The sequence below is a fragment of the Telopea speciosissima genome, chromosome 2 (genome assembly GCF_018873765.1).
Source record: "Telopea speciosissima isolate NSW1024214 ecotype Mountain lineage chromosome 2, Tspe_v1, whole genome shotgun sequence".
NCBI lineage: Eukaryota > Viridiplantae > Streptophyta > Magnoliopsida > Proteales > Proteaceae > Telopea > Telopea speciosissima.
Genome location: NC_057917.1, coordinates 60,279,103 through 60,294,120, shown reverse-complemented (window position 1 = coordinate 60,294,120; position 15,018 = coordinate 60,279,103). Strand labels below are relative to the sequence as shown.

The following is a 15,018-nucleotide window of genomic DNA, read 5'->3' as shown; positions in this document are numbered from 1 at the left end:
GCCCTTTTTCCTTTCAACAAATTTTTCTCTGTATTCAGAGATTAGATATAATAAGTTTATGTATGTTCTCTCTCAGATTCATCATAGAACAGAGAGATAAAGCTGTGGAGCTACTACGTTTACAGAAGAAAGAAAGAAAGAAAGAAACCGACCTTTTGACGCTTTTATATATCACTTTTGAATTGAGAACAATCAAGTGACAAACTAACAGCAGCAACAGTGAAACACAGAGAATGAGCGAAATGAAAAATCTAAGAGCGGAAACGCTGAGGAAACGCGTCTAGAAACGCTAGGGAAACGCGTCCATGGTTGGTTCGAGGATCCTCGATGCAACGGCTGTGTCGATTGTCGACAGTCGAGACAAAGGCTTTGTCGTCGTCGCCCGCCCGAACTCAGAAGCCACGTGCCCCCTTTACCGAGTGCAGATCCGTAATTTCGTCCATGCTCGAACTAATCATGGGTAAATGTGAATTTCATAGTGCTTTTTGGCAGGTGAGGGTCCACGTAGTTTATTATTGAACCGAACCACCGTCCTGCTTGAACCGGATCAACTCCATTGGGGAATGGATAGACGATGGAGACCATTCATCTGAAACCATCACATGTTTTCTCTGACTTGTCATGTCAGACCGGGTTTGACTGAGTCTGGCCAGTCAGAAGGAGTAGTGTTAGCATGACCAATAGGGGGATAAAAATTTCACCCTTCCTTTATCCAATTATGTTTGTTCATTACGTAGGAGCGACATGCAGTAATACAAGGTAAAATAATAGAATAATACCATTCTAGAGAGTGGAGAATGATAATTCCTTCTTATTTGCATATACCATAAAGATAAGAAGAAAAAAGAAGAATGGAAAGGGCGAGACAACAAAGCATGCTTTACAGCCAAAAGTGGTGAAATAGGACCACCGATCACTTTCATGGGATTAGTATTCTCTCCAATTCTGTTACGGTCTGGCATATTTTGATTCGAACCTTAACTCGAATCTGAATGTAGATTCTGAATCCGAGGTCATAGCACCGTGTACGTTATGGAGTATTGATTTGATGTTCGATCAGGTAAAAAATAAAGAAGGAATCCCGGTGATAACCCGCCATTCATCGACAAAATGGCAGATACCTCTTCTGTGCGGTTGTGGGATCCACACACAGATGTACAACTCATGGTAAGGGACCCTAACCTCGTATTAGGTATTTTTGGTACTATAAATATGTCCATGTGGGTTCGCTTGCGGAACACATCGACTTTTGGATGTTCCGCCACAGAAAAAACAAAAAATGAAATCTCAAGTTGATGTACTAGTTGATTGCTGCATTGATCAGAGAATTGTACTACTGCGGATTTTACTCCTTGAGGCGCAGAACCCAGTGTTTTGGGTCGGGGATCTCATCGCCGTATCCCGATTAATGGCTTGGAATGTTTTTTCCAATATTCTAGGATCCATGGGGCCCACAACATCCAATTACCCGCACAGGGATCAACTTTTTGTTTAAACAAATCAAATCTTACAAAAAAGACAAATTTGGACTTAGAATTGAATTTTGGATTATGTGAGTATTAGGTTAATGACACCTATCAAAAACAAATTGAATTTTGGATTATGTGAGCATTAGATTAATGACACCTACCAAAAACTTACATGACACCTATCAATTTACAAACCTATTTAGATTAGCTTAACAAAGAAAACAATTAAACTTATCCACTACTACCATCTAAACTAATCTAATCAATTAAAGAAAAACACTATGTTCCATTAACACCCCACTCAACCGACTAAAAGATGGATAAGAAGAAGAGAATTAAATAATCAAAAATCTATTTAAACTTTAAACGACCCATGTTAGGATTGATTAAAAAAAAAACTTGAAACTTATCTAATACGTTCTTCTTTCTAATCTAACCGTCTCATGTTTTGTTTAATAAAAAAAAAAAAGAGATTAACTAAAACCAATCTAATTCACTACTCTACTTTATTCGAACCATTTGGAAAACAAAGAGAACAAAAAGGAAAAGAAGAGAAGAAGAAGAAGAAGGGAAGCCGAAGAAGGGGTTGGTGCTACAGGCGATCCTTGTTCCAAGGTGAAACCCATCTTGCTCATCATCAAATTGTCCCCCTAAACCTTCTTTCTTGTCTAATCTTCTCCTAAACCTATGGATTCTTTTAATTTCTTTCTTGAGAGAGAATTGAGTAAACCCATCTCTTGATTCCAACTTTAAGGTAAGCCCTGACCTTGGCTTTAGATGGTCCATTCGATACAGAACTTCCACACCTACTACTAGTATTCAAGACAAAGGGGATCTTGTTTCAACCATAAATGGTTGTGATGCTAAATTAAAACAAGGACTGCAACCATGACTGTACCCATTCTAATTTTTTCAATTTTCTCAGATAATCGAATCATAAAGTGGGCCCAGCTCATAAGAATGATCGGGAAAGATTCGGCCCAAAACCCCATTAAAATCATGTTTTCCTGCGATTTTGGGTTGTTGTGTATCTTTGGTCGATGTTCCAATTGATTGGACCATCAACCAGAGAATACTGCCTTAGTTTTACACCAGTTATAATCTCAAGTTGGTGTCTCAGTTGACTGGTTCATCAACCAAAGAATAACTGTTTCGGTTTTAGCCACTGCCATCTCAGGTTGATGTCCCGGTTGACTGCCTCATCAACCTGAGATGTTGTTTCATTTGTGAACACACCCTAGACCCTGTCCAACTTTACCACTGGGTAACCCTAGGACTCCACACGGGTTTTTAACACTTTTTAACATCGGATATGGTTAAACATTCGTAGGACCTTACCATTCGCTCGTCAAGTCGTGTCGACCAACGACACCAAACAAAACCCAACATCACCATCTCGATTATAACAAGGTAAGTGGGGATAGGCTTTGATTTATTTTGGGAATGTTTATTTCATTTAGAATGTTGTTAGAAATCATGCATATAAATGAATGTTATCTTTATTCGGAAATTATCTTTTGGCTTATGGTTATGGTTTATGGATATGGAAATGTGGAGTGATGTTGATATGATGGTTTGAAATGTGAATTTTTGTGTTAGAATAGATGTCGTAGTCAGCTTGGAAACGAGAGGTATGGTGTGCCGTAGTATGGGATGTGGGAGCACTGTACACCTCGTACTATGCCATTAGATTGCATATGGCTAGACATGTCACTCCCTGGTGCTACAACTCTTACCAACAAGGGTCTACGTGTTGGATAGTCCTCCCTGGGGAAACCAGCCGTTACCAACGACGATACTGGGAACGGCGATTTCCGACTGAGGGCCAAAACTGTGGTAGAGGACTAAATCTCGAGGGTTTGCTGGGTAAACCAATCGTTACCAACGGAGGTACTAGAACCGGCGATGTCCGATTGAGGACCGGGAAACTAGCGTTATCAACGAAGGTACTGGGACCAACGATGTCCGATTGAGGATCGGGACCGGCAGGCTCCCAGCGCAACTCATGTTTAACATCGCCAACAGAGGGGATGCTACCTAAGGTGTTGCTGTAGTACAAGCTTAGAGATTTAGACATTTTGGATAGGTGGAATTAAGATTAAAACTGAATCCATGCATCTAGAATTTTGCTTTGTGTGTGCATGTGCTTGTGTGTGGCTTATCCTTTACTTGCTGGGCTCAGTAGAGCTCACCCCTATGGAATTTTCTCTTTTTAGATGATCCTGCAAGTGAATGCGTTTGTAGCGGAAATGATTACTTGGAGAACAGAAACTGATGACGTAGCGTTACCTTTTTATTTTCTTTTGTTTAATTCTATCCTTTTTGGTGGACGTATTTTCACTGTTTATATTTTAGAATAATTGTGTATGTTGGCTCGATGGTCGTGAACTTGGGAACATCGAGTTGTTAGAACTTTTAATGTAAATAATATGTATAAAACTTATAACACTTTACTTTCCCTGCACTCTGATCAATATAACATGTGTTATCTTGAAATTGTATTGTGCTTGTGACGTGTATTTACTGCATTTGGATCCTGGTGGTCTTCGAATACATCAGGTATTCGGGTCAGCCATCGAATCCTCCCAGGGGGGTTTCAAGGTGTGACAAATTCCCTGTAGCTCGACAGTGCAACAGTACTAGTGTGGATGTCAGATACGTGGCAGCTCGGACATCCAACGGTCTGAGCTCAAAACACATCATGGGGTATTAGAAATCAGAATAGTAGAAACTAGAAAGGAAGAAAGCAGCCTAAACACATCAAAAGTAGAAGAATAATTGTAGAAAGAAAGTCTTAATTAACAACCTTAATGTATATACCATTTCTTAAAGTCGGTTAGGTCTAAGAGATATGGTTGATATTTGACTTCGTTTTCCTTGTTTGCTCCACTTGATATACTATACTGTTGTATTAGGAAACCTCGTTCTCTTGTTGTACCTCTTGGCCCTCTCTCTGTCAACATCCTTTGACGTAATATTATTAAAACTTGATTCCCCACACATGTACACAAATTAATGCACCTTTCTTGTTTTTAAGGGTAACAAAACCCAATTTTCATTCAGTCCCACCGGCAAGACCTGTATCCGTTCTTAGTTACAAGACCCAATTTTGTGTTGTTGTATAATATGATAGGTAGTATATAAGACTTATCTGGCTTTGTGTAGTAACAATATATCACCAATATATCTTCGCATTGGTTGAAGTAGAGACTAACACTGATAGCACCGGTTGATGTAGATCCTCTTCTTGTATTAGGAATAAATGGTTGTAGAGTTGAGTCATATCAAAATGATATTGTCCTTAAGGTTTTTAGATGCCCTAATTCTACAATCTGAGTTGACCATGCATCTATACCTCTAGGATAAAACAATTATCAAATCACATAGGTTGTAGTACCAAATATGATTACGTATAGAGAATCCAAAGGTTATACTAACTAACTCAAGCAAACACACCGACATAATATAGCGAAGAAGAAACAATGAAGATAAACAAAAAACATAGTATATATTCAATGGCAAAATATGTTGTAAATATACAGAAATACTCTCAGTACTGTAGTTGAGACACAAAGTAACTCTCATATATTACAAAACTTTTCCAACAACTGAGTTTAGACCTCTTAACAATGTATATATATAGGGAAGTAGTTTTCTGGCCGTGAGTGTGGCCTACGCCTTGCCAACACTCCCGTGTGTCTATCTCTCTCCTCCTCAAAACAAGGAGGCAAAAGTGTCTTTTCATATGGGGAGGAGAGAGATAGACTCATGGGAGTGCTAGCTATAATAAGCCACACTCCCGGACAGAGTTCTTTTTCCCATAAATATATATATATATTATGTGTGTGTGTATTAGTGCCCTATACGTATAGATATATCTATATGTGCACAAATGTGACTGTACAAATACACATGGACTCTGTACATACAGGTATGTGATTGTAGGTATCCATGTGTCTAACACATACGAAAGTATGGTATGGTGTGTGTCTCCATATACTTGTAGATATGTACCTCTACATATTGGTGAACATACAATGTAAATTGAAAATTCAAATTCAAATTTGAATTTAGAGCCGAAACTTACTATGTATAAAAAAAAAAAATGTGGCTTGACCCACACCTGTACTCGTACCCGACCTCGGCCTGGATAAAAGATAAATATTCAAATTTGATTTCGAAGCTAAAACTTACAATGAATAAAAAGATAAATGTGATTACATGTAGAGAGTCCAAAGGTTATACTCACTAACTCACACACACACAGACAGACAAAATACAGCAAAGAATAAACAGAAAATAGAATGTACATTCAATGGTAGAATACATTGTAAAAATATAGAAATACTCTCAGTATTGTAGTTGAGACATAAAGTAACTCTCAAGACAGAACTTTTCCAACAATCGAGTTCGGAACTCTAAACATTGTATTGTATATATATATAAATGTGTTGCACATGCATATGTGAAAAAGAAACCCTAGACTCAACCTAGAAATTCCCAATAAGCGATACTTTCCTTTTTGAATCCACGCCCTTTTTCGGTCTTATGAATTTATAAGCTCATCTTCGCGTTTGTAGGTGAGCAATGTGGGACTAAACAAGTTCATGTGCCTTTTTGCTTTTTTTCAAAGCATCATGGGTGGTTCAAGTCTCTATACTACAATATAAAAACAACAAAAGGAAATGTTTTAAAAAAATATTTTGAAACTTGACAATAAAAGAATTTAAATACAACAGTTTGTCTTCAAAGTGGCGAACTAAGAAGTTGTATCCATCTTTTAATTGTCTTTTGTCTTATTCTCAAAAATTATTTAATGCAATATTCTAATACAGGGGGTAAAAAAAAGTTTTCAACAATTTGAAAGTTTTATGTGAAATGGCAGGATTTACCCTCGTTGGAAAAACAGAGTGTGTTACACTAAAAGCGTAAAAAAATAAAGTTACAATATTGTCATGTTATAACCGACTTTGGTTACAATAAGATTTCCCCTTTAAACTTTTTGAGTATGGGTCACGTCCTCCTCATATTAGAATATGGGGGCACTATTGCGTTAATAAGATATGAGAGAATTTTATTTGAGGCAGTACATACACATACAATGGTAGTCTTTGAATGCACGAATAAGAAACAATGATATTATTCAGATTTAGGGAGTTAAAAGAACCAAGGATAAATCTAAAATAACCTTGTTGCATCAAGAAACCTTCGGTGGGCCTTTCGAGGAATGGACCTGTATAGAGTAGCAAATAGGCAAGGGAGATAAGTGCCAGTGGGGGACTAGTGGGGACTCTCCGATGCCTAAGTCAGGTCTCTTTAACAAACAAATGAAACCAAAAGAGTTTCAAGGATTTGATCCCCTACATGGGGTGTTACCTACCCCTTTTATAGAGTGGGTTCCCTCTAGTTGGCGTGGTAACGTAAAGGTCCTGATTTGACCAATGGTGGAGCCCTCCTATCGTCAGGAGGTGGAGTGTTCTTCTTTGTCAGGTTATGGAGAATCCCTATCTGATAAGGTCTCCTACATGTATGGGAGCCTTTTTTGATGAGCATCAATTAATGCTCATTAATATCATGGAGATGTGGAGGGTGGTTTCCTTCTTAGTAAGCAATGATATGCCATGGCCTCTGTTGAGTAACCATACTTAGTGGGTGGTGATATGTCACGATGTGTTGCCTTAGGTAGGCTAATTGACTTAGTAGGCTCGCCATGTTCTTCTGGCTTCTAGTAGTGGATCACTGGATCCTTAGGACAGGTTTCGTGCGGATATGGTTAACCCGATTGATCCAATATAACATCCTTATCATTGCCACGTGTTATGTTGTTATTGGCTGGCTATTGCAAAATATAACAAACCTTAAGAGAAATGATGAGGAAAGACGTACATATCCCACTTCTCCCCAATAGATATATTCTTCTTCCACTGGCCGGAAGACAATTGCAAGTTAGGTGGCTCATGTCACCTACCTTGCACCGATTAAAAAGGATAGACTTAAATTCAATGAGGTGGCCATCATCATGTGAATTGCGAGACATCCCTTCTTAATGTACTTCTAATTGTAACAATCAATCACTTGCTCGGCATGTTCATATAAAAAAAAAAAAACACTTGCTTGACACCTGTAATAATATATTGCATCTTATTATTACCCTTTATTATTATGTAATAATATTAAACCCTACGGTCAAAAAACGAGATACAAGTTCAAAGAGGTCCTTAGGCACGAGAATAATTAAATGTCAAATTAGACAAAGAGTGGGCCACCGTATTATCAGACCTTGGAAGCACATAAATCAAAACAAGGAGTTGAGCTCGTCTCCAGAGATCCCAGCACGCCGTTGAGTTGTACTACACATATGTCTAGACATGCATCGAGATATGTGCAGCATAACCCCACCCTTGAATGCCCTCTAAACATGCCATAGGCACTGAAAAGGAGCCGGATCCCACAACAGGTCAAGAGAATCAAAATATCGGAATGCCGGATAAAAAGACAATGAATCAAAACTTAACAATCCGAATGGATGGTAACGCGGGTCAACCCAGCCTTCACTATTGACTGAATCCAGAGCCTCACCAGCCAATCAAAGCTAGGAAAAAGATGGTAGTGGCTATCAAAACATAAACAATATTTTCACACTAGCATCCAAAGCAAAACAGCTAATACCCATCGCTCTCGGCTTATCTGATAGAAGTAGAACTGCATTCGAGAAGATGAGAGAAGAGTCAGAGTCGGTCTAGATTTGTGTTTTTTTTTTGTGGGTAAATCGGTCTAGATTTGTTTATCATTGTTGAAATGATTGTTTTAAACTTAGTGATTGATGTGAATGATCAAACATACACAAAAAGACAATTAAGCAGTCACCTAATGACTAAATAATTTAAACCCAAAAAAAAACAAAATTAAAATAAAGAACTAAGATACGAGCTCTGAAATATCCAGAGATATCAGTCTCACATTAGAGTAACACAAAACAAAATTTAAAATAAAGTCTCTCTCTCTCTCTCTCTCTCTGTGACTTTTGATACATAGCAGATGAACTCGGGCAAATCCATCCGATATAGATAGATCTACATTGTATCGGCCGAGACCGATATTGATTCCTATATTCCTGGTTCCATATGCTTTCTTTTAAGAAGGGGTAGACCCGGCCTGCTCTTCCACAATTATAAACTACAACTCTCTTATTTATTTATTTATTTATTGGGCTAAGTCCAGTGAAACTGAGTCAAATCCAATGGTTACCTGCAAATATTCCCCATAAATTATAAATTATTAGTTAATACTTAATAGAATAAATACCAACATGAATTATACAATTACCTACAAATTTTGTGTACACATACACTGACAGCACAAAACTACATACATATGGAAGATATTCAAGGAAGAAAGAATTTGACTTCCTAGTAGAGGCCCATGTGATGCATGTGAATGAAGAACAATAGGAAAATAGAGTTGAGGAAGATGAGCAGACATGATTGGATCTGTGTAAAAAAATAAGAAATAAAAGAAACAGTTACCAATTGAAGCCCTGCCCTTCAATCCCCACAGCATTCCTTGATAACCAACTTATTTGGTGTGGAAGGCAAAAGTAATTTCACATTCACTTTACAGAAGGCACTGATGAGATCATACATTTTGACCACCCAGCAACTCAAGCTCAAGACACGAGAAATTGTACAGCCCCCAGGTCTCCTCCTCCAAATAGATAAATTTTAAATAAGGAGCAATGATCTAGAAGGGATTTGAATTTTGATAGTCTATACCTTTAATATCATCTTTCCCACTTTTAAACTGGGTTGGGAGTTGGGACTTTGGGTCTCAAAGTCATATACACTACGCTTTACAAATCAGGTTGGTGTGTAGATTAAATAGCTTGGATATGAAACTTTTAAAAAATGGATCTATGCATGGCACCATATCATCTAATGTCCATTTGAATATTGCATCAGACATTACCATCAACATTCATATCAGATTCGGATCCTCTGGTGATTCCATATTCCCATAAGTAAGAACTAGGATCTGTACATAAATCTGTAAGGATCTAACTCAATCCAACTCGTTTTATGCCCTAGAAAAGTTAGCTGGTCTCTCTTTGATAACCAGAAGACCTTGAATATATTGTCAGCTTGAGTAGTCTATACTGGTGATTTATTTGTGCCAATCCTGAACAATAAATTTTAGTTGCGTGACGACAGCCTGAAAGGCCATGCCCAATCCAGTAGGAAATAGGCATTTTTTCTTGAAAGTACCTATGTTGGGTGGGAAAGTGGGAGAGGCACAGGGGAAGAGGGGTGTCGGGGTAGATAATGACTAACCCACCAACCAAAAATCCATAGGAAAGTAATTTTCGACACTCAGAATGATCCTTATATGCACAAGGAATTTTACATACTGTTATCACGCAACTCTAATCCAAATTGCCTCAATTTACAACTGAATGAAGGAAAATATACTTTCCTCCTTGTAGGACCAACCACCATTCGCCGGACTTTCAAAAGAAAAGATCCTTAGAAAATTATCAGGAACATGTGGAAAGAGAGTTATCAGACAGAAATGAAGATGTCAAGCTGTATTTCAAGCAAATGGAGGTTCCCAAGATAGTGGAGCAGTGCCAAACCCAAGATCAGATGTGAGGCTCGTCCAATCAGTTGGCGGATGGGTTGGAGCTAACTGAGCGTGCAGCTTCTGTTAGTCTTAGTGTTCCTCCAAGTTCAACAGGAACAAGAGGGATAAGGGAATGTAGAACATCTGTTATCAATGGTCGATAACTGGGTTCTGGTTGCACACACAGCACAGCTACAGCAGCAACCTACACATCATATTGCAAGATCAGTTTATTAGGGAATAAAATATATATCACACAGAAAAACAAAAAATATAAACTTAGGAAGTAATTATGGGGTTTCTGGTCAATGAACCTGGTATAAGTGTTTCAAATCCATAGTGTTTCGGATTACAGGATCCACAATATTTGGAAGCTTTGATCTGTCAGTGAGCTGAGGCATGGCCTGCACAATACATATCACAGAACAATCAGGTTTCAATACGAAACATGACTAAAATTGTAATAGTATTTGAGTTCTTAGTGGGAATTTTCAAAAAGAGTTTCTGCCTTTGTGAGAATTAAAGTGTATACCCATGTAACAATAGATTGGCATTGAGATGGTGCCATTTTCTCTACAGGTTTTCTACCCATCAGAAGCTCCAAAAGAACAACTCCAAAAGCATACACATCACTCTTCTCTGTCAATTTCCCTGAAAATTCAATAATCATGATCAATGATGGCAAACTGTAATATTATTGTTTAATCTTTAGGAAACTGCTGTGACTTAAATTTTCACTAATAGGTTAATATCACAAATGCCTAATACAAAATACATAACAGTGCAAATCAATAGGGCCAACCAGTTAGAGTTTTTAGACGGTTGACTGAATGCATACATTTGCCTGTGGTACACATACAGTTTGATGGAGGTACATTATTTGATGTTCCAAGCTAAAAATAACCGAGATCAAGATGTGTACAAGGGTCATAACTCATAAGATCTTAACATTCAATCTGCAAAACCTTATCAGACGGATCGCTGTTTTACTCTGACCCACCAAAAGAAGGAAGCAGAACAGATAAAACAGGTCAGCTTTAGGCACAGATCTTCAAGATAAGATGCACAGCACCACTTCTCTGCATGATTCAGCTGCCAGTGTAAATCAAGTCCATGGCGAGACACCTTCAAATGCCTTCTAGATAAGCATTTAGGCCTCCTAGTCACGGTGAAAAGGATGGAAGGAATGATTTTTATCAATACAGAACTACTTAGAACAATGAACCCCATCCTCACCACCAAACACCCAAACACTCCCCCCGGCCCCCAACCCCAAAAAAAATATATATTTAATTTCAGGAGGGTTCATGAAAGGAATTAAATGATAGCTCAAATAAGAAGATAAGTTCAACACACAACCAGGACAAGCAAACTACACAAACAAGCTTATTGTATAATGTCATAGAAGAAGCTTGGCATACCATCTAAAAGGTATTCCGGGGCTACATAACCCAGAGTGCCCGAAAGCTTGATACTGTTCTTGTTTTGGGCCCCACCAGCTACAGCAAGGCCAAAATCTGAAATCTGAATCAAGTAAAATTTATCGATAACAGAACAAGAACAAATAAGATTCATTGCAGGAAGACAAAAGTGTTCATCAATGCCATAGAAAAAAATAATTCAGAGATTTTGCAAAGAGATATCAAAGGCCTCACTGATTGTACACGGAAATGTACCTTGGCATTGAAGTAGGAATCCAGAAGAATATTAGATGATTTTAGATCTCTGTGTATCACTGGAGGGTTGCAGTGCTCATGAAGATATTCCAATCCTCTGATCCTCACAATTGAAGGAAGATGCAAATAAGAGAGGATATAAACAAAAAAGAACACACTGTAAAATGAACCCAATAAACTCACCTAGCTGCATCCAGGGCAATTTTCATCCGGATATGCCAAGTTAAAGCTGATCCACGAGAAGGTCCTACATGAATCAAGAGAACCATAAGGGGAAATGTTCATAGTTTTTAATCTTTATCCTACATTTTACCTACTCTTTTCAGTACAGAAAAGAAGAAAGTAATACCATGCAATTGAGTTTCCAAGGAACCATTATGCATCAGTTCATAAATAATAAATCTCGTCTCGCCATTAATGCAATAACCCAAGAGAGAAATTATGTTTGGATGCCGAATTCTATTCAGCAAATCCACCTCATTCTGCAGTTTCAATAGGCAATTGAGAAAGAAAATCAATTAGACAACAACGACGAATTGCAGAACATGGAATCAAGATGAATGTCAAGAGGAATAGTACCTCGAATTCTTTTTCAGCATCCTGCCCGCTGCAATCGAGTCTCTTCACAGCAGCAAGCAAGTTGTCGTTAAACCGAGCCTTGTAAACACATCCAAACCCACCCTCCCCTAAAACATTACTTTCTCGGAAGTTATTTGTTGCTGCTTCTAACAACTGGTACTCAATTACAGAGACCAATCCCTTCTTACCAGTAATCCTCAAGGAATTCAATTTGCCCAAAACTGGACCTAATGCAAGCCCTCTATCACTATCTTCACATTGAGTTTTGATGGTTGGGAAGGAAGGAAAGAAGGGTGTAACAGATAAGATAAGAAAATAAGCATAAATCTGCAATTTTATTATTTCAAATCTTTTTGTGTGACTAATTTTGAAAAAAGATATGCAATTGCAAAATTAAATACATATGCCAAAAGATTAGTGAAGAGGGTTTTGTAGGAGGGTACCTGAGCTCTGTATGTTCTTTGGATCAGAATTTTGCCATTTATTGTGTTGATAAATGCACAAACCAAATATAGCTACGAGGATTGCAACAAAGACAGCAGTAGATGCAATCACTGCTGCAAGCATTTTTCTATCTAAATTCTCATGTTGCTCTATTCTTTCTACCTGTGCGCCTGGTTGCAAAGAATTCAAACAAAACGCTTGAGCAAATGCACTTGTCTGGAAAAGAAATAAATCAAACCAAGAGAGAAGGTAGAAGAGAACCCCTCTCCCCCCATCCCAAGAAAAATTCTGTGCTGTACAGAGAACTACAGCCACAGTAAAAATTTGAGAATAAAAAGGCCCAATCTCTGAAGTCTGAAGCGAAAAGAGAAGAAAAATGTACAGAGGAGAATTGATTTTGTCACAAAAAGATTAATGATCTTAAGTCATTTTAAAGATTCAACCAACAAATTCGAACAAAAATAGCAAAAAAGGAAAATAAACAACAGATAATATCCCATAAAGTCGAAAAAACCAGACGAAGTATTTTCAAGTTTCATTTTTTACTACTGCTTTGTTAAATGCAAAGAACTAGTAGTTCAAATTTTAAATTTTGAATTTTGAAAACCATCAACTCATGACATTTTTGTTTGGTAGAACACTCACTGCGTGCATGACTTATCTACGAAAAACGAGTACAGTCTACAATCTACAACGAGAAAGAATATGACTCCAAAAGCCAAGAAATCCAGAAGAAGAAAGAAGTAACCAAGATAGGAACGAGGCCGAGACTTGAATACCAGGAGCAAGTGCCGCCATTTTTGCATCAATTGGAGGAATGGGTCCATTTCCAGTCGGCAAGGCAGGTTCAGAAATGGAGGAAAACCATGGCTCCGGTCTAGCATCACTGAGAACTGATAACAACGAGAAGCAACAGACCCAAATGAGTAGAAGAGGAAACAGCCGACGAAGCAGAAGATTCATGGGTTCTAGTCGAAAAGACACAGGGATAACAGAGATGGGGCGTTGAGTCGTCAATGAGAACGAAATCTGTGAAACTATGTAGGCATAGATGTTTGGATCTTCTTTGCCTTCTTTTGAATTCTTGTCACTTTTGGATTTGGATCTCTTTGCTTTCCTGTTACAGGAAAAACAGGAAAGCTCTTTATCCTTGAGTGGGGCAAATGCACAACAATCATGTGGCAGTTATCAAAAGGTGAAGGCCAAAAGCTCAGGCTCAAATGTAGAACTAGAAACCAAAAAGTAGTGAACAGAAAGAGAAAGGGTTCTAGTTTTCATGGGACCACAGGAAATGACCAAATTGCTCCATAATAATATTAGCCTTCTAAATTCCCATATTTCTCTGGTGGACAGCAGATTGCAAATTTGCAATAGAGTAGCTTACCTTCCTTTAAGACCTTAACTGGGAAAAAAAAAAAAGACTAGGCTAGTGCTGCTTTCAAGTCAGGATGATAGATATGATTGGTCATTTTCAGGGGCACCATGAACAAATTTTGATATTTTTGTTTTTTTTGGGTAAACTGAATTTTGGTTATTACTTATTAGGTCCATCTCATAGAATTGAGGTTTCTTAAGGTTCCCTTCATAGTTTTAATTCCTTGTTGGTTGATTCTATCAGCAAAATAGGGTGATGGTGCAGGTTGGATCGGCTGGGATCCCAAGTCTCAACCCATATTTTTCATCCATTTTGAACGCTACTTGGTCTAATGGCTCCTGCATCAAGACATACAAGCGAAAGAATGTACCACCTTGCTCTCATGAAAAATAAAAAATTATATCTATGTTGATGCCATTGGCCCCCCACACCAGTACAAGCACTTTAAAATCCGAGAACAGTATCTTGCCTTGTTTGTCAAATTCTAAGGATGGCCCATAAGCCACTAGGGACTAGGGGTGACAACCCAAGAGGTCAGCCACTGGTTAGGGTGACGTTCCAACTTCAAAAGCAGAGGGTGGTGGGAGGGAATAAGGATTTCTAACATCCGAGGAAGGGAGGAGGTAGAGTCGAACCAGTGACCTCTCCATTGGACTTAGGCCAGTGCCCTACACCACTAGCAAACAACACCACGCCAAAGAGGCATTTCCCTCACACAATCCATATTGAGCTAATTGGATTGACGGACCACATTCAGTTGGGATAAGGTTGAATTGAGTTGAATTGGGATTAACCTAATAGATGATTCTACCTAATACTGATTTATGGATTGACGTGGGTCAATAAGTAAAATCTCAAT

The 15,018-nt window shown here is 38.2% G+C and overlaps 1 protein-coding gene across 4 annotated transcripts; it reads right to left on the bottom strand.

Annotated features, from left to right (window-relative positions):
- Positions 1-9,807: 9,807 nt before the first annotated feature.
- LOC122652818 (probable receptor-like protein kinase At1g80640) lies at positions 9,808-14,021 on the bottom strand. Of its 4 annotated transcripts, none has more exons than XM_043846681.1 (10): positions 13,564-14,021; positions 12,780-12,954; positions 12,341-12,587; positions 12,111-12,243; positions 11,945-12,008; positions 11,762-11,858; positions 11,507-11,609; positions 10,618-10,736; positions 10,400-10,489; positions 9,808-10,290 (listed from the first exon to the last, which is right to left on the bottom strand). In XM_043846681.1, the coding sequence occupies exons 1-10, from the start codon at positions 13,745-13,747 to the stop codon at positions 10,126-10,128; spliced, it is 1,377 nt and encodes a 458-aa protein (XP_043702616.1). In that variant the 5' UTR covers positions 13,748-14,021; the 3' UTR covers positions 9,808-10,125. The 4 variants fall into 4 exon arrangements, with proteins under 4 accessions (XP_043702616.1, XP_043702615.1, XP_043702618.1 ...); XM_043846680.1 differs by having other exon boundaries at positions 12,341-12,591; positions 12,784-12,954; XM_043846683.1 differs by having other exon boundaries at positions 12,341-12,561; positions 12,784-12,954.
- Between the last annotated feature and the right edge of the window lie 997 nt (positions 14,022-15,018).